This window comes from Podarcis gaigeae (genome assembly GCF_964106915.1).
Source record: "Podarcis gaigeae genome assembly, chromosome: 13".
Classification (NCBI taxonomy): domain Eukaryota; kingdom Metazoa; phylum Chordata; class Lepidosauria; order Squamata; family Lacertidae; genus Podarcis; species Podarcis gaigeae.
Window position 1 is genome coordinate 21,475,338 of NC_139689.1, and position 24,850 is coordinate 21,500,187.

General features: G+C 44.6%; 1 protein-coding gene across 3 annotated transcripts in view; it reads right to left on the reverse strand.

The window, feature by feature from the left end:
* Positions 1 to 2,265: 2,265 nt before the first annotated feature.
* Positions 2,266 to 24,850, reverse strand: part of LOC310829512 (protein kinase C and casein kinase II substrate protein 3-like) — a 29,871-nt gene continuing 7,286 nt past the window's right edge. For 2 of the 3 annotated variants that reach the window (XR_014557300.1, XR_014557301.1), the window contains exons 2-11: positions 21,860 to 21,927; positions 20,952 to 21,108; positions 20,373 to 20,608; positions 19,086 to 19,247; positions 17,516 to 17,691; positions 16,683 to 16,803; positions 15,683 to 15,789; positions 10,556 to 10,650; positions 8,861 to 9,192; positions 2,266 to 3,249 (exon numbers count right to left, since the gene is read on the reverse strand). Coding sequence is in view for 1 of the 3 variants with exons in the window: in XM_083708084.1 (XP_083564210.1) it covers positions 9,077 to 9,192; positions 10,556 to 10,650; positions 15,683 to 15,789; positions 16,683 to 16,803; positions 17,516 to 17,691; positions 19,086 to 19,247; positions 20,373 to 20,608; positions 20,952 to 21,108; positions 21,860 to 21,927 (1,238 nt within the window). In the remaining 2 variants the exon portion in view is untranslated. Of the gene's footprint in view, positions 3,250 to 8,856; positions 9,193 to 10,555; positions 10,651 to 15,682; positions 15,790 to 16,682; positions 16,804 to 17,515; positions 17,692 to 19,085; positions 19,248 to 20,372; positions 20,609 to 20,951; positions 21,109 to 21,859; positions 21,928 to 24,850 lie in introns of those variants that run through there. The other variant, XM_083708084.1, reaches the window with a different exon arrangement.

Consider the following 24,850-nt stretch of genomic DNA (forward strand, 5'->3'; position numbering starts at 1 on the left):
TGTGGTTCTCATTAATTACCTACCCCATCATTTGGTCTCAGTGGGGCAGAGCTTGGAAATTCCCCTTTTACCCCTTGGTCATGGATTTGGAAAACCTTTTTTAAAAACACATATCAGCCCCAACACTCCCCTGTGATTTGCCTCACACTGAGGAGAAGCAGCCAAAAGGAGTCCAAGTCCATGCAATCATCCTTTTAGAGTTGGGGGGAAAAGCACCTGAGCTCAGGCTGAAGTGTCAGGACCTGCCCTTAAAGACAAACCAGAAATGATGGTGTGATTCATAAGAGCAGTCCTGAAAAAGCAGAATTGATCAGGTTGGAGTGAAAGGATTGCAGTGCAGACCTTACCTGCCAACTTAATGGAGCAGCGCTGTGAGAACTGCACTTGCTGCTGTAGCACTGCTTTGCTAAGCAGGCCAGAACCAGGACTGCCTTGGAAGTAATGGCTTTTTCATTGGATGAGCAGGCAGCTGTCTGAATCTTTTGTTTAAATAATCTCCACAGGCCAGAAGATGTTCTAGCCACATGGCAACCTTCCTCTGCCAATGTCTCTGAAATCTCACCTGAATGGCCACCCTTGCCCTTCCCCATGTTTTCTCTCTCTAAACGAGAGCTTTCCAAACTTTTCATGTTGGTGACACACTTTTTAGACATGCATCATTTTGTGACACAGTAATTCGGCTTTACTAGCAAATCGGAGGGTAAACTAATTCCTTTCCAGCCCCGGGAGAAGTGCAGGGTGTTCGCACGACACACCTACACACTACAGACGACACACTAATGTGTCACGACACACAATTTGGAAAGCTCTGCTCTGAACCATTTATAAAACTCAGCACTGTGGCCTCAGACAACAAAGTCCATCCATGAATTTACTGAGTCATGCTTGGGGTGTGACAGCGGCAGATCTTTCGGTGGCAGAGCTTAGGGTGCCATTAAAGAGCAACACACTGTCAATTATTTAGTTTATCACTGTTTTTACCTTTGGAATTTTCTACCTCAGATGCCAAATCGGGTCATGCCATCTCTGCCGAAGCAACTTATTGTCTCTCAGCTTTCATTTCCCTTGTATGTAAAATGGGAATAATAGCTCGCGCGCGCGCGCTCTCTCTCTCTCTCTCTCTCTCTCACACACACACACACACACACACACACAGCTGTGTTCATGAGTTAGGAAATGTTTTCCCTCAGGTTTTATTTTGTACCAAAGCTCACCATCACTGACTCCCAAGTGTGTGTTTCCATGTGTCTTGGATCATGGAAATAACAATGCCTCTAAGCATGTGCAGAAAGACATTTGCTATGTAACATTTTTATCAATATTAATGAAAGCCTGCTCCCATGAGCCATGTGGAGCTTTGAGGTAGGTTTTATTAGCTCTGGCATCACATTAAGCCCTGGTTATCTCCCCTTGAAGCACTGAAATAAGCCTGGCAATAAAACCAAATCAATAATGAAGATAGTGTTGTCTTTTAGCCACAAGAGACAGCAGTTCTGCGGCTCATTTGAGGATGGATTTCACCAAGCAGCGTCATTCTCCTGAAAAGTCAAGCAGGTTGTGCATGTTTGAGGAAGGAACATTCGGATTGTGTTTCTCTGACTTGTATTTTATGAGTGGAATTCTTCCTAAAATGGATAACCTTCCTGTTATAATCCCCTGCACCAGAAAACTACACTTTCCGATAGCTATTTATACTGAAATGCGTAAGGCAGTCATTTGCTTAAGTTTTACTTGATGTGGGCAGAGCTGAGATGGCAGATGAATATGGGAAACAGCACAGCTTCTGATCTGCCAACCACACATTCTGGAAGTTGGCTTGGATTTTGGCACCGGATTCCAACCGCTCAGAAAGCTGGGTTATTATAAATCAAAATAACAGCATGCACATAGATGACAGCGGGGAAATTAGGTGGTGGAGAGAGAACAATCACACACAAACCGGTTTCTGCGATTTCATCAGGCACTGCCCACCAGAGCCACCCCTACCATGATCCATGGCTCAGGTGGTGGATTGGGAGGGACAGCAAATAATGCACCTCTCATAATCTGCCTGTCAGGCCCCCAGCCTCCCCTGTGGCTGTGGCTGGCTCCTGCAACACGGCTGCCACCAATTGTCTCTCCAGGTCATGGCTGCTCTTGCCCACCTGGACTGATCAGCTCCTAGCAAAGTAGAGTTACCCTCCAGAGCCCCCATCTCATGCCTCCATTTGAAGAAGGGGCCTTCGAGTTACTTTAAACAATATTATGAATGAAAAGGCACAGAGATTGCCACCATGCTTATTTCTTTTATTTTCCAAAACTTCCAGATTCCAAAACGTATTTTTAAAACATTCACTCTCATAAGCTCATCATATTTCATGCCCCCCTCCTTGTTATGCTTCTTTGGGTGGAGTCAGAGATAACAGCTTCTAGTCAGGTTGCTTCTTTCATGCCCCCCCCTAAACAAACAAACAAACAAACAAACAAACAAACAAACAGGAATCTAGGCAGGTGAACGCAAGGCCAGTGTAGTAACGCTCAGTATAATATACTGTATGGCTGAAGACACTTCTGCAGAGAGTCCACGTGGAATTTTTTTAAAATCAGGAACCCTATGTTACGTGGTCTCTCCCTCTGCCCTTCGTGACTCATTATGTGGCTGTTTTGTTTGATAATCATCTCAAGATCCCCAAAAAGCATTTCCTCAAGAGACTCTAAGATGCCTTTCTTATTCTGATTTTCAGTCCATCCCGGGATTTCCAGAGGTGTTGTCAAGCCCTTGGGGGCAAAGTGCTCTCTGGCTCCACCAACCCAAGGAGAACTCAGAGGCACCTTGATTTCTTTGGCATGTGTGTGTCACTGACGCAAGGAGAGGGAGTGGTGGTATCTGCAGCTTGTGTAGGTGTTGTGCACGAGTTGTGCATGGTGTGCCATTCAGACCGGACGTGTGTGTCTGGTTATGGGTGTGTGCTTTGCCTTTGTTTTAAGGAATTTGTTCCCCACGTTTTATCCCAGGTGGTTTCCATACCCTTACCTATTGGCAGGGCTACCCCACCCACCCAAAGTCAAATGCTGTTCTCCCCTGAATTGATTATTCAGATGGAGCATCAATGGGCTTATTTTGCATAATAATATAAGTAGCTAGAGGGAGGGGCAGGAAGCTGTGTAGACCTTAGAAGCCCCACCCCACCCCACCCCACTCAAAGTTCCATGCAGCCCCACCTACCAGCCCACCCAGCTTCTGAGATTTCACCAGCATCACTCACATGTCTTTTCTTTTTTTTTTCTTTTTTTTTTTTAATAAATTTTTATTAGGGGTTTTTACAAAATAAAGTACAGAAATAAACAACCTTTCTTTTATCTCAACAAAGTTTCATAACTTCTTTGGACTTCCTCACATCTCCCGCTGCCATTTTCATCATCATAAATTTTTCCCAGCAATTTATCATCTAATTTGCAAATTTTATAACCACTCATTTAAATATAATCCTCTGTAAATTAGTTTCTCTTAATCTCACTTTACATCCCATTTCGATCCGATTTTGTGGTGGCCAATTATTTATGATCAAACATCCTACTTAACTTTCCGCCAAATCACAATATTTTTGTAAATAAATCTTAAATTTCCTCCAATCTTCTTCAACCCTCTCTTCTCCCAGGTCTCGAATTCTGCCAGTCATCTCGGCCAGTTGCATATAGTCCATCAGCTGCATCTGCCATTCTTCCAGAGTGGGTAGATCTTGAGTTTTCCACTTCTTGGCGATAAGTATCCTTGCTGCTGCTGTTGCGTACAAAAAGAATGTTCGGTCCTTCTTTGGCACCATCTGGCCGACAATGCCCAGGAGGAAGGCCTCTGGTTTCTTAAGGAAGGTATACTTAAATACCTTTTTCAGCTCATTATATATCATTTCCCAGAAGACCTTCACCCTGGGACAAGTCCACCAGAGGTGAAAGAATGTTCCTTCATTTTCCTTACATTTCCAGCATTTATTGTCTGGCACATGGCATATTTTGGCTAGTTTAACTGGGGTCATGTACCACCTATAAATCATTTTCATTACATTTTCCTTCAGAGCATTACATGCCGTGAAGTTCATCCCCGTGGTCCACAACCTTTCCCAATCCTCAAACATAATATTATGCCCAATATCCTGTGCCCACTTTATCATGGCCGACTTAACCATTTCATCTTGTGTATTCCATTTCAACAGCAAGTTATACATTCTTGAAAGTACTTTAGTCTTAGGTTCTAACAATTCTGTTTCCAACTTCGATTTCTCCACCTGGAATCCTAACTTTTTATCCTTTTTAAAAATTTCTTGAATCTGAGCGTAATGTAACCAGTCTCGCACTTTATCTTTCATTTTTTCCAAACTCTGCAATTTCCAATTGTTACCCTCTTTCTCTATTATTTCCCAATATTTCGGCCATTTGGCCTCCATATTGGGTCTTTTTCGGGCCTTAGCCTCCAGAGGTGATAGCCATCTTGGAGTTTTATTTTCCAATAGGTCTTTGTATTTTGTCCAGACATTAAACACTGCTTTCCTGACAATATGGTTCTTAAAGGCCTTATTGATCTTAACTTTGTCATACCATAAGTATGCATGCCAGCCAAATGCATTATTAAAACCTTCTAAATCTAACACATCAGTGTCCTCTAGAAGTAGCCAGTCTTTTAGCCAGCAGAAAGCTGCGGCTTCGTAGTACAACCTTAAGTCTGGCAGGGCAAAGCCCCCTCTTTCTTTCGCATCAGTTAATATCTTAAACTTAATTCTGGGCTTTTTGCCCTGCCAGACAAATTTAGAAATATCTCTCTGCCACTTCCTGAAGCACTCCGTCTTATCCACAATTTGCAATGTTTGAAATAAAAACAACATCTTAGGCAATACATTCATCTTAATAGCAGCAATTCGGCCTAACAAAGAAAGCTTCAATTTTGACCAACTGTCCAAGTCTCTCTTAATTTCAGACCAACATTTTTCATAATTATCCTTAAATAGACTCAGATTTTTTGCTGTTATGTTTACCCCTAGGTACTTTACTTTTTTAACCACAGTTAGTTCTGTTTCTCTCTGAAACCGTTCTGACTCTGCATCTGTCAAGTTTTTTCCCAACACCTTAGTTTTCTGTTTGTTTAGTTTAAAGCCCGCTACCCGACCAAAGTCCTGAATCAATTGTAACACTCTTTTTGTACTAGATTCTGGCTCTTGCAATGTCAAAACAAGGTCATCTGCAAAAGCTTTAAGTTTATATTGTTTCACTCCGATCTGAATCCCTTGCACCAACCGGTCCCCTCTAATCAAGTTCAAGAGCACCTCCAGGACAGAAATAAACAGCAAGGGGGAAATCGGGCAGCCTTGTCGTGTCCCTTTTTCAATCTTAAACTCTTCTGTAACCACATTGTTAACTATCAGTTTTGCCTTTTGTTCTGAGTAAATCGCGTCAATCCCATTTTCAAAACCCCGCCCCACTCCCATTTCTTTTAAATTCCCCTTCATAAATTTCCAAGAAATATTATCAAAGGCCTTCTCCGCGTCTATAAAAATTAGAACTGCTTTAGTGTTAATATTTGTTTGCAAGAGTTCCAAAATGTCAATAATGTTCCTTGTATTAGCAAATAAATGTCTTCCTGGGAGAAAGCCTGCCTGGTCTTTATGAATTATCTCATTTAAAACTCTTTTGAATCTTCCTGCCAAAACGTCAGCAAATATTTTGTAATCCACATTTAAAAGGGAAATGGGGCGGTAGTTCTTAAGTTGTGTCTTTTCAGTTTCTGATTTTGGTATCAATGTGATGAAAGCTTCCTTCCACGATTCAGGCGCCTTCTTTCCCTCCATAATTTCATTGCTGACCTCCAGCAGTGGTTGAATCAAATAGTCACTTAATGTCTTATAGTACTTGGAGGTCAAGCCATCTGGCCCTGGAGACTTGCCCAACTTCATATTCTGAATGGCCTGTTCTATCTCTAGTCGTGTTATTTTACTATTCAGGAGTGATCTATTTTCTTGTGATAGTTTTTTAAGTCCATTTTTCTCCAAAAATTTTGCAATCTCTTCCTCCTTTTGTGGCCCTTGAGTGTATAATTTCTTGAAATATTTCTGGAAACATTTTCTAATTTCCACCGGGTTCTGAATATTCCTTCCTTCTATTTCCAAATTTGTTACTATGTTCAGCTTTTGTCTCTTCTTCAACTGCCAAGCCAGCAGTTTCCCACATTTATTAGCCGATTCAAATGTTTTTTGTTTCATTGATTTAATCTTCCATTCTATTTCCTGATTTATCAGTTTGGAATATTGTGCCTGATGAAGTTTAATTTCTCTCAAAATCGGCTGTGACTTCGGGTTTACTCTTAGTTTCTTCTCTAACTCTTTAATTTTCCCCAAAATCTTGTCCTTTTTCTCATTTTGTAGTCTTTTCTTTATGGCGTTCTGTTGTATCAAGAACCCTCTCATCACAGCTTTGCTTGCGTCCCAGATTGTTCTTTTTTCCACAGCAGTGTTCAAATTTATCTCAAAATAGTCCTTTATTGTTTTTTGGGCCTTCTTGATAATCTCCTGATCTCTAAACAAGTTGTCATTCATCTTCCATCTAAAGGAGCCGGTTGGTAATAATGTCATGTCCATTTTCAACGCGTTATGATCGGAGCAGGTCTTTGGGCAGATTTCCACTTTCTTCACCTTAGGAGCCAGACCTCTAGAAATCCATATTTGGTCAATTCTTGTCCAAGTCAGTTGGGCTTCAGAGAAAAATGTTCCTTCTTTCCCTAAGGGGTTCTTTGTCCTCCATATATCAATCCAGTCCATGTTGTCTGTCATTTCAAAAAAGGTCTTTGGTAGTCTGCCTTCTTTAGTAACCTTTTGGCTTTGTGACCTATCCATGTTTGTAGAAACGATCCCATTCATATCTCCCATCATAATGATGTTATCATAGTCCAGATAATCCAGCATAATCTCATGCAACTTCTTGTAGAATTCTGATTTCCCTTCATTTGGAGCGTAGATTCCTAATATCAAAATTTTCTCTCCTTGGTGCTGTATTTCAATTGCCAAAATTCTTCCATGTTCATCTTTAAATAGAAATTTTGGTGAGAGGCTCTCCTTTGCATATATCACCACTCCTCTCTTCTTAACTAAATCCGAAGATATAAATTCTTGGCCTATCCTTTTATTTACCAATATTTTTCTGTGGAGCCTAGTCACATGTGTTTCTTGTAAACAAGTAATGTCTAGTTGCTCCTTTTTTAATAAGTGAAAGATTTTCTTCCTTTTTTCCGGGCTGTTGCAGCCATTTATATTCCAACTTAAAAGTTGCAGAGACATCCTGGATAGATCTGTTTAGTTTCCTTGGGATGGTATTTTGTTCTGTGAGTCTTCAGGGTTCTGAGGTACAGGCACCTGTGGTGGTTCAGACCCTGAGGGTAGTTCAAGTCCTTTATGAAGGTCCTCACCGTAGGCAGTCAAAAACTTATCCCTATCTTCCAAAGTTCTAATTTTGATCTTCTTCCCTCTAAAGGTAAAAGATAGTCCTTGGGGAAAGTCCCACCTAAAGATGATTGAGTTGCTTCTCAGCAGTTTTACTAAGTCCAAATATTCAGATCTAAGATCCAACAGCTGTTTAGGAATGTCCTTAAAAATCTCAATTCGGAGGCGGCGCGAACGGTAATGGCTGCCCTTTCCTAACCGGGAGAGGGAAGCTACGCTGGAAAAGGGTCGTCCGCTACGGCGAAGCGGAGACCCATTCTGGAAAACCGCAGGCAGCGGAAGCCTGCGGTCTCGGGACCCGGCGGGCGCCAGGAGCTACCCCCGAAACGTTGAGGGAACCCCGTAAGGGGCTCCGGATCGCAGAGGGGGTAGCGGCGCTGTGGGTCTATGCGCATTCAGCGGAGCGAAGCCGCGTTGCCGTTGCCGGTGAGCGCCGACCTTTCTTCCTTCAACACAAGATTCCAAAACGTAACAACCCGTGAGTAATTGAGGACTTTACTAAATTTCGGGACTAAAATATTGAAAATAAGCTGAAAGCGGAGAGACGAGGAAAAGGAAGTCCGTCCTCCGCAGCCATTGATTTTTAAAGCAAAGAGCAGGAGGAGTGGAGGCATAGAGAGAACTTTTGACAGCTCAGATTGAGCACCCGCAGAAATTACTTTTCCTTTTAAAGACTGTAAGCAATTGACTTTTGGACTTTTATTAGGACTTATATATTCCTTTCTTTGTGGATTACAATTCTGTTTAAGAAGCCCAGGTGTCAGAACTGCCTGAGCAGTAGAACTGTCAGACTGCAAATTTGGATACATTCTATTTAAACTTGGAGACAGTCTGAGGGAGTTCAGAATGGTTACGTTCTTGCATTTTGGAACTCCAGTAAGCACAACTTGAAATATTGTGGCAAACCTAAAACCAACTCTGCTAAAACTACTTTTGTGAAGATCCCTAAGAATTGGTTTAGATTTTGTATGTGGAATGGACTCTTCTTCCTAGGACATTTTATGCTCCCCCTAGAGGATTGAGGACTTACAACAAAAACATTGTTTTACTTTCTATTTCCCGGCCCTCTGTTTGATTGCTACCATCTGGGCCGTAGCTTTCCCATGGGAATAACTCAGCTTGACCTTGACTGCTAGATATTTTTGGAATGAGTGGCGCAAAAAGAAAGGGATTAAGAACCAGACAAACAACTCTGACAACCGTAACTGCAGCCTCACAAGCACGCAGATCATCTGTGCCCACTTTGCCCTCGGAGGAAAAAGTTACCTCCCTGTCACAGGCAGGGGAGGAAGAAACTGAGGATTTACAACTAGAAGAGATGGCCTCAGGAGGATCTGGTTCTGTATTAGAGAGAATTCTTGAGAAATTGGAGTCTTTGGAGAGGAAAGTTGACCACTCACATGTCTTTTCAGGGCATCTGTATGGACTGAAAGTTTTGCATCCATGTGGACTAAAAGTTGTATGATTATTAAAAATAAAGCAGTCTCTAAGGAAGCTGAATTTTGCACCACTTTGGGCTGGCAACATGGTGCGATCTCAGAAGTGCAGAATAAACATAGCCCTAATATTGGTGTATGGGTGCATGATTCCCTCCCCCCACCCCCTAACCCATCGAGTTAGCCCTGTATGGGCTCCACGTAGTTGGCGGGGTAGAGCCCCACACGTCCGCTGTCGGTCACCCCCTTGCACCAGCCCTGTTCGTCCTCATCTTCCAGTTTGGTAAGCAGCTCTCCTGAAACAGGAAAAAAGAGACAGAGGAAATCTCAGAAATTATTATGGATACTGGAAAAGGGGAGGAGCCACAATAATGGGCAGAGTTGACAAGTGAGGTCCAAGGCTGAGCTGTCAGCACCAACCACCATGGGTGGCAGGCAATGTTTTGGGACATGGTGCTATGGCTTCTGGTTGGTCATGGCTTGTTAATGACCAAGGGTGGCTGGCTGGTGTTTTCTCAATGGGAGCTAATGGATGAGAAATATCCAGAGATCTCTCGAGTGAAGGGGAGGCTCCCACTCCGGGGAGGCTCTGAAGCAAGGTGTATGTGCGCGCTTATGCATGTGTGTTTCTGAAGGAGCAAAATAGGCAGCTTTGGGACAGAGAGGGCTCCTCCAGATGACCTATTTAGTAAGCATTTGTTCTGATTTGTCTGCACAAAGATTACACAGAGGTTAAGACTGCTTCCGGTCTTCACTGAACATTTTGTCTCAAATTTGTTTACAACGCAGCTATATGACAATAAACATTCATCCTGATTTGCTTGAGGGGTATTTGCATGCCATCTCATGACTCATTTGTTTATTACACATTTTTCAGTATGTTTCCCCATCACTTTCCTAACAGGAAGCGGAAAGTGGATTCATTCCTTCAGGGAGACAATGCTTTAAATGCACAAGGCTAACGTTCTGGCATGCACTTGAATCCCTCCCACATAAATAGTGATGGTCTGGAGGCACCCAAGGCTGAGAGCTTGTCCCAGGCTACCTGGAAGCACCTAGGAGTGCAAGGGTGCCCCTTTCCCTCTCTCTCTAGAAATCTGATGCAGGGGAAGAGATCTGCTTTGGTGGCAGGAATGTGTATGCTTCTTGCCCTCACTTATGCTCAAATTGTATATCTGCAAATATAGCAAATATTACAAAAGCACCATCAATCTCCAGGGTTCACTTCCCTCAAAGAAAGCCAAACCCAGGAGTGCAACCCCTGGAACTTCTCACTGTTTGGGAAAGTGAGGAGCAGGTACAGATACTGATGAGGAGGGCAGGTAGAGGGAGACACCCAGACTCTGCAAAATTGGCCCTTGGGTCCAGACCACCATCAAAAGTCAGGACAGGATTATACCCATTTCCTCTTTGTCCTAAGCCATAGCTCAAAGGCTGAGCTGCTCCTTTGCATGTCCTAGGTTCAATCCCCAGCATCTCATAGGACTGGGAAAGACTCCCTCTGTGAAACTCTGGAAAAGCAGCTTCCAGCCATTGTAGACAATATTGAGCTAGATGGAACAATGGTTTGACTCAATATAAGGCAGCTCCCTATGTTCCTGTAAAGCTGCCTTTGAAGGATGAAATGAGGCGGAGAAGTTGGGAGAAGACGACACTCACCTGCCTTGAAGCTCAGCTCATCTGCCTCTTGGCCGGTATAGTCGTACACAGCACGAACCCGCTGTCCCGACACTGGTGGGGGTGCTGGCTTTGCACTGTGGGAAGGGGTGAGAGTGTGAGTGGAACTATAGGCAAGCCCCTATTTTGCTTATGATCTACTGCTACATTTATATCCTCGAAGAAGAGGACAGGACATGGGGCTCTTTGGCATCTTCTCTGTGGTGGCCCCTAGGTTGTGGAATGGCCTTACCTCTGAGGTGTGTCTTATGCCATCACTACATGCTTTTCAATGACTGGACAAGCAGACACATCTCTTTTCCCATAATTAAGGCTGAATTGATGCCTGCCCTCCTCCTGTGTTGCCGCTGCACTGGTGTTATGTTATACTGACTTCGGCTGTTTTTGTGTTGTTGTTTTTAATTTGCACATTGTGCTTATTTTAATTGTGTTGTTTTTAAGGGCTGTCTCTAAGTACAATCAATCGGTCAATCTTGACATTTTGTTTGATCTTCCTGGAGACATCCCCTGAATCTGTGCAGCAGCAGAAATCACCCTAGATTTGTAACTTCAAAAAATCGCAGGAGAGAGAAAAATGCATGATTTGGTGATCCTGTGCCTTAGAACTGATAACTGTTTTTTTTGGGGGGGTGCTGATTTGGGGGTGATTGTTCTGATGACATTTGTGCAGCAGGAGTTCTGGATGTCTAAGGTTTGCTAGAAAAGTAACTTTGCAAGTGATTGAAACTTCAGATTCTGTGGGTGTATATTTAGGGGAAGGCAAGAAAGAATGTTTGATGACTGATGGTGAATGTCTTAAGTGAATATATCTCTTTCTCTAATGCAACTCTTACATCATTAGTCAGAACTCCAATCTGTTTGCTTAACCAGTGATACTCATCACCTTTGGAATTTGCCAAGACAAATTCTTAAGGTAAACAGTTTGGATTGAGAAAGCATCTTTGTCTGCATAGGGCCTGGAGTGTTGGACTAGGATCAGGACTGAACCATCACCATTGACACCAGCAATGAAGGATTCTAACTGCTATAAGCAGTGCTTTTTTTCTTTTCTTCAGGGGGTACTCAAGGGTACGCAGTACAGGCACCCACTTTTTTTTGGTTGTTAAAAAGTGTGGCACTTACTGTAACAACTTCATGGGGAGCACCGGCTCCTATTTTTCTTGGGGAAGAAAGCACTGGCTCTAAGGACTGAAGACTGTATTCCTGGATCTGATCTGAGGGGAAGAATTGCTTCTGTGGAAGGCCCACGCTTTATCATGAGCAAGAGACACTCAGAAACACCATTGACATCAGCAAGGAGATGCTGCTCTTAACGGCATTATAAGAACTGTAACGTTAAGCACTTGTGCTTGAGTTTGCTTTCTTTCCTCTCTCATATTCTGTTTTAAGGAAAAAAGAAGAGTGCCGTTGGATCAGGCCAAGGGCCTATCTAGTCCAGCATCCTGTTTTCACAGCGGCCAAGAAGACAGCTGTAGGAAACCCACAAGTAGGAGCTGAGCACAAGGACACTCTCCTCTTCTGCGGTTTCCAGAAACTGGTGCTCAGAAGCATTACTGTCTCTGACTGTGGAGGTAGCGCACAGAGACAGCCTTCATGAATTTGTCTAATCCGCTTTTAAAGCCATCCAAGTTGGTGGCTGCCACTGGCCCCTGTGGGAGTGAGTTCCGTAGTTTGTCTATGTGCTGTGTGAAGAAGCACTTTCTTTTATTTGCTTATTTACTTGAATCTTCCAACATTCAGCTCCATTGGATGCCTAGGAGTTCTTGTGTTACAAGAGAGGGAGATTAACTTTCTCCACGCCATGCATAATTTTATAAACGTCTATCATGTCATTTCTTAATCACCATCTCTCGAAACTAAAAAAAGTCCCGAATGCTGTAACCTTTCCTCCTGGAGGAGTTGCTCCACTCCCATAGCCATTTTGCTTGCCCTCTTCTGAACCTTTTCCCAACTCTACAATATCATTTTCCATGTGTTTGATGTCTGATTAGATTGTAAGCCTGAGGGCAGGGACTGTTTTGACACTGGGTTTGTTTGTTTGGTTTTTTTTTTGCCATTCTGGGAGAGGGGTTTTTTGGCTAACAAAGGGTGGGAGATAAATGCCATGTTTAAATACAGGGTTCAAATCCCCACTCAGTCATGCAGGTCACTGAGTGAGCTTGGGCCAATCATTGTCTCTCAGGCTAACTACCTCACAAGGCTGTTGTAAGAATAAAATGTGGAGAGGAAGATCGGTGTATGGTACCTTGAGCTGTGGGAATAAATTTAGCAATGGATAGATAAATAACGAGAAAGTAGATGAATTCTCAAGGAAGTGTGGTGCTAACATTGCGTTGAAATTGAAGTCTGAGTGGGTTCTAAGAAGGAAAACAGTTTTGAAGATAGATTCTTCTTCTCTTACCAGTCCCTGTATCTTGGCAGCACCACTGGCAGGGTTAAATGAAGAGATTTGAGTTCTGATTTGCGACATCATTACAGGGAGCTATTCACTTGACATTCACTTCAGCATCGTCACCAACCCTTCTTCCTCACTGTCTCCATAACACCCACCCACACAATTGTCAACAGTTACAGGATCCCTTGCGGAGTTGCATTTCTAGTGTACCTTAAACATCCAAAACCCTGACTGAAGAAAGTCAACAGAACAATTTCCCCGCAAATCAGTAAACAGTTCCCAAGAGGCAATAAACAGCCACAAACAGATAAGCTTCCCTCTCAAAGGATGCATTTGCCTGCCTGGCTGTTTCTCCTGGGGTTTCCTGAAGCTCTGGATCGGGATATCTCCAGGGAAGATTAAAGAAACCTTCCAGTCATCTTGTATCTCTATGGCAAGCTATGGCCTTTCCTGCCTTTCACTAGGCTGAGATTGCTGCCCTGGTATTTGGGGAAATACCATACCCTCCAAGTGTCCCGATTTTCCAGGGACAGTCCCCAGGAATTACAGAAGCCGTCCTGGCTTCTGATTTGATCCCAGAATGTCCCTATTTCCCCTCCAGTGCTGCCACCACCGAGCTTGGGAAGGAGGATGATCGGGAGCTTGTCCCAAGTGACGGTGGCACTTTATGCATTTCTCCACCTGTGCATTTGTAACTGAATGCAAATATTGCAAATTGCTATAAGCCCAAAAAAACTACTAAGGAAGCAAAATCTGGGTGAGTGATGTGGCCCTGGAACTTCTCACTGTTTGGAAAAGCGGGGCAAGTGAAATAGTAGAAATGTTTAATAGCAACTAGAGAAGGACAGATCAGCCTATTTCTTCTCAAAATTTGGAGAACTGAAGACACTTGATAATTGTGATCTGATCAACATATAAGTTTGGAAGAGAGAAATTAAGTTGGTGCACTTTAAAATGCAAATAATAATAATAATGGTGATGATAATTTATTTATATGCTGCCCGTCTGACTGGGTTGCCCCAGCCACTCTGGGCGGCTTCCAACAAATTTTAAAGCCACAGTAAAACGTCAGACAGTATAATAATAGTAATAATAATAATAATAATAATAATAATAATAATAATTATTTATCCTCCATCCCTAAAATCAATGCTACAATTTTATAATACATTATAAATGCCAAGCATCACTTCTCCCTCTAGTGATGGTCCAGGGTACAGCAAGCTATATAACAGTTGCTGGTAGCTTCTATACACAATGCTTTAAAGCAGGTGGGCCAGACTATATTTTGGGGGAAAAATATGAACGAATTCCTATGCCCCACAAATAACCCAGAGGGGCATTTTAAATAAAAGCACACATTGGATGATTCCTGGTGCTAGAATTGTGAGGAAGAATCCCCCCCCCCCGTCTACTTTCTCCACACCTTGAATTGTTTTATACATCTCTGTCATGTTTCCCTCGCTTGCTCTCTTTTTGTCTGAACTAAAGAGCCCTGGATGCTGTAAGCTTTCCTCATGGAAGGAATGTGATCATTTTGGCAGCCCTCTTCTGCTTTGGTCTCCTGGTTATTTGTGCCAACAGGAGAGTGATGTTAACATGGAACAGCACATGGAAGAGAGCTGTGTTGTTGTTGTTTTTTAAAAAGCAAATGCCTCCCATCTGACCTCCGTTTACATTCTCGTATCAGATCAATTTAAGCTTTGTGCACTCAAAAAATAAATAAAAACGCCTTCTGCATGGACAGATTATGAGATGCTCTAAAGGACCAGTCATCCAAGCATGTTTCAGGGCCAGGCAGACAAGTGTGCCCTGCGGCCAAAGGAATCCTGGTCTTCCAAGAAACCCTTTGTCAACAGCCACTAACTTTGAGGCAGTGTGCACACTCCTGTTTACTCTGCATCCAGCGGTTTGGAAAGTAGCGTACACATGATGACATTAGCCACAACCCATATTTGTGCTGCCATTTCTAATGAAATGCTGTGCTTTGAGGTCTTTCCCTCCAAACCAACTTTGATCGGAATGGAGAAAAAGAACAGCCTAGCTGCATTTTAAGCTGGTAATGTGCACATACGCAGCCAAAGAAAGACTAAATCTGTACTAGGACTCATTCAGTCCCAGGACTTGTTTCCAGTGCCCATTACAGTGTTACACCACTGTGCATAATATCCCTCTATATGGATTAATATCCCTCCCTATGACTCACCAAGTCATGGATGGAGACCAGGCGGCCTCTCAGATTTTGCTGGACTAGAGTTCCCACCATCCCTGACTGTTGGCTGTGCTAGCTGCGGCTGATGGGAGTTGGAGCCAAACAACATTAAGGTGGAGCTGCTGTGTCTGGTTGTTTCTAGAGGGGCTATCCCCACAGTCCATAAAGCCATGCTTTAGTAAAGTTGTATTAAACGAGGGGTACTAAAGCACACATACAAAGTGCCCCCCAAATTCACTGCCTGTGAATAGGGTGAATTGCATGGATGGACACACACCATATATTTAAAGCACATTTTGGGCACATTCCCACCACTGCAAAGAATCCTGGGAGCTGCTGCTTACCCCTCACAGAGCTCCAATTCCTACTACTCTTGATGAACTATAGATCCCAGGATGCTTTGCGGCAGGGGAATGTGCTTTGAATGTACAGTGTATACTCAGCCTCAGTTTCCAGCTGCTTCCTCCCTTACTTCTTGTGATGGGGAGCGGAGATGGCTCACCTGCTCTGGGAGGGGGTGATGCTGCGGAGTGTGGCTTTCTCTGGTTCTTTGGCTTTTTGGACTTTCTGGACTTTCACCTGTGGCCGCTCCTGGTCAGGGCTCCACGCCTGAATGGCAGGGGATGAGGGGAGGGAAGAGAAAAGCGTTAGGAAGCTTCATTTGCTGAGAGCTGAACTCAAGTGGTAGAAACCATTAGCTAAGCTGTACAAAAACCTGCAGAAAGATTGGGGGGGGGACATTTTGCCAGACCAAAGGCAATGTTTGCATTGCTCACCATGTGAAACTAATGCTCAGGAAGTCATATGATGTGCGTTATAAAAAAAGCTCATAGTTAACCTTGAAACAGAGGTGAATCATAGAGCTCATATATTCTTTTTAAAGCTAGATTCTGAAGTAAGGACTTACAATCTGAGCCTTAAATCTAAGTCCTGTTTTTAATTTTTCCTCAGTTTCCCACTTCCCCCCTAATCCCAGTGTGGACATTGCTTTATGGTACAGACCCTGTATTCATAAGAAGTAAGAATGGGATGTTAAATATAAAAAATCACATAGCCCACCTTCCCTTCCCCTCTCAACTCAAAGAGTTTTGTTAATCTGTCAAAAGAGGGACAAAACCTGAAGCGAAATACAGGTTGGTGGTTACTGCTAATAAGTCTGAGATGCCTCCCTGGCCACTGGGTGAATTGTTGTAATGTCATGTTGAATGTTCAAAGGCATTCTAACTGCTCACAAGTAAACTGTCAGCCCAAGGGGCCTGAGGACAAAAAAGAGCTTTTTGTTCTGTGCAGAAAGGAGCACCCAGAGAACTGAAGAAGTCTAAATTTAGAATCAGGCAAGAAGCAGAACAAGTTTTTCTAGAGACTGTTATGGGCTTGAACTTGCATCAGATATAATCTGGGGCAGTTTCTCCCTGTGCCTAAATGCTGCCTAGAGATGGAAGTGCCTCTGAGAATATGCAGAGCGCCCTTATCTCACCATTAAGGAAGGGAGAGATCCCTACCTCGAACTGTGGCCAGTTCATAGGCATCCCCGGTCCGTGTCGATTACGCCACCATTTCAGGTCATCCTGGTCATTTATGTCCTCGATGGCTTGATGCAAATCAGTATAAACAGCTTGGATGCTAAAGGAAAGGAGGGAAATCATCACGAAGGGGTGTCAGGTGGCATGGAATTCTCCCCCCAACACACACACACACACACACCATCCAATCTACAACGCTTTCTTCACTCTGCCTTTCCACTTAGCGTGATGCGTGACACTGGGAGAAGTCTTCTGATTTGGGGAACACAAACCACCATAAGATCTCATCTAAAATGCAAGATTTCCTTGGAAATGAGCTCTCTGAATTGGAAATATACCTCTGGATACCACTCAAGCACACACAGGAAGCTCTGAGACTCCCTCTAATGGTCAAAGGTGCCTCTGCAATCTCTGCCCCCTCCCCAACCAGGAAAAGCTGCTTCTGGTGATATTAGGAGCGTGAACATTTTAAAAGCTCTGCTGCATCAGGCCACGGGTCCACTAAGCCCAGAATCTTGTTTCAATGGATCCCATCAGAAGTGACTCTCAGGTGACCGTTCTGTGTGCTGCTTTGAAAAGTGTCACTTAGGCATGCCAACTCTAGGGAGCTAAAGGCACCTCGGCCCCCTCAATATTTGTTTTAAAGGGGCCAGAGGGCCCTGATCTTGAGGCAGCCCTTCCTGCAATGCACATCACGCATCGCAGGTCCGGAAGTTGGCTCCTCCCGAGTGCTCAGCCTCCATTGTCACACATGTGCTGCACGCTGGGCCTCAACCTTGGGGGCAACCTGGTGCCTCTACCCTCTCCCACACCTGGGGTCAGCAGTGACATCGAGGCGTCGATGTAGGGCGAGGAAGGCCCCCTTGAGGAAGGCGATGCGTCTCTGCTCCTGCGCCTGCCCCTGCTCAAAAACGGACTCCATTTCCTCCATGTAGCGTGGGCTGCAGCGATCGAGCTCTTGCAGGGCCTTCTCATAGCGCTCGCGCACCTGTTGTAAGGGGTCAAGGGTCAAAAAGAGGCATGTGCCTAACAGTCCCTCCCCCTCTCTCTCTGGGATGTGAGCTGCCTCCCCCCACTTCCAAGAAGCATGGAGGCAGAAAATACATGCTAAAGGCCTGTCCTTCAAAGACAAATGCCCATCTAATGCAACATCTGCTTCTCAGAGAAGCCAGTATAGGATGCTGGGTGTAACACCCCCCCCCCCACTTGGGCACACCAGCAATCAGAGTCCCACACTGGCTCCAACAGTGAAAGTAGAGCATAGCTTTTGTGGTTAGTAGTATACAGACATAGATAATAACCATGCTCAAGGAAAGCAGTGAGGCAAAGAGGTGGTGGACTTTCATCAGAGCTAATGGAGGGGCCTGGCAGCCCCATCTCTCCCTCTGTTATAGCCTAGTGGACTGGCTCTTAGCATCCCTTCCCAAATAATCCCTCTGTGGCTGATGGCAGTCCCGTGCTAGGTGACACATTTTTCAAAGGCACTACTCATGTCAATAAAAAGCATCATCTAAGAAAAACACAACACAAAGCATCACATTCCTGTGGGTGTTGACACACTGGCTTCTATGTGCTTTCCTTTTTTCTTTTTGAAAAATGCAAGTACATAGTAGTATCATAAGGAAATAAGGTTGCCAACTTCTTCCCTTTTTTACCAGCTTCTGTGTGTCTTACAGCAGCTTGTTCTGCAGATATTAACATGCGATCATGATCATCTCCGTACACTGAAAAACATTCACCTAATGGTTTATGCAGAGTTTCTTCTATCAAAGGCAGAAGAACAGGGTAGGCTGATTATTATTTTTTCTGGTCAAATGGCAAAGATGGCTAGACCCAGGGAAACAGGAGCTGCTAGGACTAACAGGTAGATACAACAAGGGGGGGGGATGCAGCAACCATGGTGCCAGTGTGCCAGCCAGCACCTCTTATGGCACCAACAAACAGGTCTCAGTAAATAGCCCCTCAAAAATTCACAATGCATGACAGAACCTTTGCTCTTCCTGCTCAGTTCCTGTTTGCACTGACCAATCCTACGTTGAACACATAAAGATGCCCCCATTTCATTAGATGTCAGGACTGGACAATCACCATCCTTTATGTTCTGAATAGAGGAGAGGGGCAAAGAGAAGGCAGGTCTGTATCATTCTGTGGTCCCGTTTCTCTTTCTGTTCTTTTAGATATGGCCACCATTTTGTGCTATGCCACGGCAGCCATTTTGTGACTGATGCCCACAAACACTCCAAACGTCAGAAAGACTCATGACTCTGCTTATAACCAAGCCCCAGGCAACGTATCAGCAAGTGTGTCCAGTGTGCCTGGCAGTTCCACTGACCCATATTTATTAGCCTTTGGGCCCATAAAGAAAGTGGGGAAGATTCCCACCTTGTTGGCCTCTTGGCTGCAACGCTGGTGTTCCTCCCTCAAGGCCCGCTGCCGTTCTTGGGGCACCTCAGAACCTGGTGCGGCTTTGACTGCATTCTCCCGTAGGGCTGCAATGTGTTCTTTGCGACAGGCCTTGTGGTATAAAGACTTGGTCTTCTCGACCTGGATGGACCAGTCAAGGGTAGGCAGGAGAGAGGAGAGAAAAATAATAGTGAGTGGACTGTCAAAGTGTGTCGAGATATATCAGCATTCCCCAAGCTGGTGCTCTTTCCACATGTTGTTGGACTACAACTCTCATCAGTCCTAAGCAGCATGGCCTATATATAGTCAGGCATGGTGGGAGTTGTAGTCCAACAACTTGTGGAAAGCACTGGGTGGGGAAGGCCAGGGCACCCCATTCCTTCCCTAGAAAATCCAATTGCCTTGGTTCCCAATCCCCCTATACCCTAGGTTCTCAAAATATGGGCTGGGCACCCTAGGTAGGGGATATGACCCAAATATGCCCCAAACTCTCCATGTAAGCAGGTGGTGCTAACCTCTCATCTTCTATATTTGGTACTCCCGGGCCAGCCTTAACCCTTTGGGGCCTCTTCTCCTTTTGGGGAACCCAGAAGCCCCAGCTCCTTTCCCTTAACTCCTTCACCCCATTAGGGCCCTCTTTTTCTCCTCTTTTTCCGTGTCACAGAGTGAGCCAGCCAGTAAATAACACAGTTAAAGTTAGAGTAAACTCTTTATTATCAAAATACTCTCTTCACAGACTTGGCTGAGCATCAGGCCTAATGAGCAAAGCAGCTCATTCCCTGTAGGTCTTACTCCATGAAATCAGTTGTCGAGACAAAAGCTGTCTATGTCTCCTCCTCCCCAGCACAACGCAATCAGAGACTGCATCTGCATGCGGCCAATTTCTCTTCCACCCCCTTCATGCCTCTTCTGGTTCTGGGAGACAAGCAGGGAAGGGAGCTGGTCACAGCAGGAGGGGGAGACACCTTGGCTTCTTCACCAGCCTTCACTCATCTCTGCCTTTTGGTCACCCTCCTCCTACTCGCCAACTTCAGCTTCCGCCTCTAATTTTGGGCTTCTCTCTGCCACAGACTCTCCCAGCTCACTAAGTCCTGTTCCTCTTCAGCTTCTAACACCTCCTCTTCCCCCTCAGACCACTCATCATCATCTCACCACCACTCCCTGGGCTCTGAGCCTTCTTCTCTTGGTGGTTCCCCAACTGGTTCCTCCCACCATTCCTCTGCACCCAACCAGTCCATGACATCCAAGGGGCCAAGTCTCCCCTACCTTCTTGAGCTTCTTGGTCCAGGGTTTCTGTGCCCGCTGGAAGCCGCTTTCCAGCTCACAGGCCTCCTTGAAGCCCCCAAAAAGCTTGCGGTGATAGGAGTCGTGTTGCCAACCCCGGATGCGCCCGGCATCCTCAGAGACCAGAGCCCTTTGCATATCCATGTGCAAGCGGCTCAGCCGCTCCGAAGCCCCCAGGAAGGCTTGCCAGGCCCGGAGCAAGGAGCCGTACACTGGACCTGCAGGGAGGGAGAGGTGATGCCCAGATTTCATAGTTTGCCCCTGAGGATAGCCAGCCCACAAAACCAGCAGATCCCTATCAATCCTGAGCATCTAAAAATCATGCAACTGTCTTGTTTCTTTTGGGAGTGCAAGTAGAACCATAGAATTATAGAATTGGAAGGGATTCTGAAGGTCATCTGGTGCAGCAACCTCAACTAGAAATTTGGTATGGTTTGCATTAATTCTTGTTGCCCAAAACAATACACAAAGAAAAACACAGCTGTCCTTTGAAAGTTGCACTGCTTTGAATTTTGCAACACGGTTCTCCTCTTAAATAATGTGTAATGCCTAACAACTCACTTGCATCCACAAGGGGGCGCCACTTGCGAGTCCACTCCTCCATCTGCAAGGCATAGCTGCGCTCAATCTTTGCCCGATCCTGGAAACAGGCCACAATCTGGTCGCAGACGCGATAGCCATCATCCAAGCGCTTTACTGTGCTGTGATAGTGATTGGGCTGCAGGAGAGCAGAAGGGAGAGAGACTGATAGGGAGGGAGCAATCACAGCATGAATTGGGTATAGTGCACCCTCAAACCTACACATTTATCAGAGTCACAAGGACTTCTGTACCTAAGGACTTGGGGAAGGCCATGATTCTGACCCTTTCCATGCCAAAAATCCCATGTTCAATCCCAGCAGCGGTTAGGTCTGGGAAAAGCTCTTGCTTGAACTCCTAAAGAACTGCTGCCAGTCAATATATCAGTGTAGACAATACTGAATTGTTGTTGTTTGTTAAATTTGTATACTGCCCTATAACTGTAGATCTCAGGGCAGTTCGCAACATAAAATTACAATATAAAAACAAAAAATAGATACTAACATAAAAACAAAGACAACCCAATAATCCCCAGATGGACCAAAGGCTTGGCACTGTATAAGGCAGCTTCTTACTTTCCTAATTTAGCTAACCAAACCTTATCTCTTGTCCTTAAAAAAAAAGTGAGCCTTAATTCTGCTCTAGACCACTAGACTAGGAATAGAGAGACAGTGGCCCACCCAGTCTAAGGTAGAGCTGGTTTCGGGTAACAGAAAATCCTTGGGCCAGGCAAGTATATATAAATGAAACCAATGAATGAACACCCATACAATCTTGACTCTGCTGACTTAGTCCAAATGAACCTCTTTGAGAAATCTGCCTCCATTATGCCCATGAGATCTCCTTCCTCTCCCAACTATGTGACCCTACCCCCTGTTTTCATCCACTCACCATCCAGAAGCTGCTAGTTGTAGGCTCATCAGCAGCCACCTCACTGTATATCACAGACATGGTGTCACCTGTAGAGGATAAAGGAGTCATAGGTCAAGGTGTACAGCCAAAAGCATCAAATAAATAACATCATATGGATGAAACCCCACTTCCTGGCTTCTGTCTCTTTGTCACTTTTGAGTGTGACCAAGAACAGCAATCAGGGTGGGACATGCTCAGTTCTCAGTATCTGTCAGGGAATTTTATGGAACAGGCTGCAACTATGACATAGGCTGTGTACATACCATACATTTAAAGTGCATTCCCCCAAGAATCCTGGGAACTGTAATTGGTTAAGGGTGCTGAGAACTGTAGCACTGTGAGGGGTAAGCTACACTTCCCAGAATTCTTGGGGTGGGTGGGCTTTAAATGTATGGTGCATATGCAACCATAGTTGGGGGAGATCCTTAGACTATGGATCCCACTGACTGAAATATGATCCTTTCCACTGGTGATTCTGAGGATTGAGGCACTGAGGCAGCTGGGAAATATTAGACCCTGGACTTAATACCCTGCTTTAGACAGCCATCTGCGTTACTTCATTTGCAAAGCACTCAATTAACACCACCATCCCATGCTTTATGACTGCTAATGTATTACTGATAAGCACTTTGCCCACCTTGGTTTTTTTTACTCTGTGCATGTGCAGTTTCACATTTTAAATCACAGCAGCATCATAACTACAGGAATAAAATGGAGTTTGCACCTGCTGCCCTGAGGCTAGGCACATTTACTTGGGAATTTCTAAACTGCACCCTGCTCCCTTCACTTCATTCAGGTATAAAACAAGGTGGAAGTACCAGCAATAAGGAAAACTATTGCGAATGGAACATAATCCTTTCCCTGAGGAGGACAGCTACACCCATTTTTGCCAAGGGCAGGTGTGGTTAACCTGTGACCCCACAATGTTTTTGGAATCCCAACTTCCATCAACTCCAGCCAACATGGACAATGATCAGGGATGGTGGGAGTTGCAGTCCCAGAAACATTTGCAGGGACCACAGGTTCCCCACTCTTTACCTCGGTCAATGATACACCTTAGGACTTGTAGCCAGGGTGTGGCCAGTGGGGTGCAGTACCTCACTTGAAGAGGGGTCTGTGAATCATATTTATGGGTCTGGACAATTTTTATTCCAAGAGAAGTCAGTTTTTATTCACCCTATTGCTTCAAGCTGTGCAGTATTGGTACCTGTAATAGAAGAGCACAGCATAAGTGCCACGTGCAGCAGGTCCCAGGTTCAATCTCCAGGTAAAAAGAACAGGTGGCAGGAAAAGGCCACTATCTGTGATCCTGGGCAGCCAGTGGCCTGACTCAGTATAAGGCAGCTTCATGTGATGTGTTAAAAACACATTTAAATCAGCAGCAGATGGTGCCACCACCTCCACCCTGCCAGTGGTAATAGTCCAAATTCCACCCACATGACCTGCCCACCTATGATTCCCTGTCCTGACTCAGGATGTGTTATTCCAGAAGATCACAACCATCATTTCCAAGCTTTTGCCATTGGGGGTGTGTGGAGATTCCCTTTAGCTATTATGACTGTGCTCGTGGCAGGGGATATGGGATCCCTTAAGGAAATTACTATTAAGGAAAGCACAGCATTCATCATAAAGGCTTTGGGACGTAAACATTACCCTCCCCCTTCTTTTTTGCAGCTTAGTTGATGCTAAGAATTTGACGATGTTAAGAAGCAGGCAAACTCTACAGCTTGGCACGGGGATTGTAGAAGTTCACGTTGCTTAGGAAGGAATTACTGATTGATTTTCCATTCATGTCTTTGAGGCCCCTTCCAAGAAATGTGGCAGCCCCACCTAGCGGGGAAGGGTGACTACAGCCTTGCCTTAAATAAGAACGGCTGATTTGGTTTCTTCCAAAGCCAAACTAGTTCTAATCCAAGCAATGAAAAGCACATACATGGCCACAACAAAAAACAACTCCTCAGTCTTCTGTAACCCCTTTTCAGCATCATCCCTCCGCAAGAATTTGCCCGTTAAATATATTAGCATCCTAATCCCAGTATTTGTGTATAGGCATAGCAGAGCACCTCCAGTTTCTGCCTTTCTGAGCAGTATTGAGTTGCTGAATTAGCATGTATCAAATAGGAAATTAACAATGCAGTGAACTTAAGACATGGCCAGCACACTGCCCTCTTCCCACTTTGTTGCTCACAGGGCAGATGAGCCTACAGCAAAGCACAGGACTGTCGGCTGACCTCCATCTTTTGGTTGTGTGCACACAATATGTTATTCAAGAATCACAATATTTTTTTCCAGAATCAGTGGGAAACAAGTACTTGTTTTTTTCTGCACAGTAAATGCACAGTCAAGATCTATTGTGGGGGGTTTTGTTTTGGTCCTGAAAAGTAGCACTTTTTGAGGAACCGGCTGCATTCTGAAAACAAATGCTCACTGCAGCTTGATTCTGCATTGCCCTGCAGTGTGTCCATATGAAAACAGATGTAAGTGGTCCTGGCAGTGAGACCCAATGATGTTGTGGGTGGAATTATACAGAGATTGCATCCACCACATCCTTCACCATTCGCCTGAGGCATGTGCAGGGAGGAAAAGGCATGGGTAACCTAATCAAGAAAAGGAATTTCAAATGTGGGTCAAGCAAGCAGACTCACCCTTGTAGACAACAAGTTCTAGAATCAATCTAGACTGAAAGCAGCATGTTGAGGATGAGCATGCATGATTCAAGATAGTTGGTTGTTTTTTTTTAAGACGTTTTCTTGCTTCAGATGGGTTACTGTGTATGCAGCCTTAATGGGCGAATCTGCACTTATACATACATAAATATACACTTATACATATAGAGCATGTTCAGATCTGATGCAAATTTGTGTAATTTGCCTGTGCCAAGTCTTTTAAGTGTCATCTATTCCGGGGGGGGGGGGGGGGGAGGAAACAGACCTTCTTGACTTATTGGTAGAGGGGAGGAAGCTGTTTGCA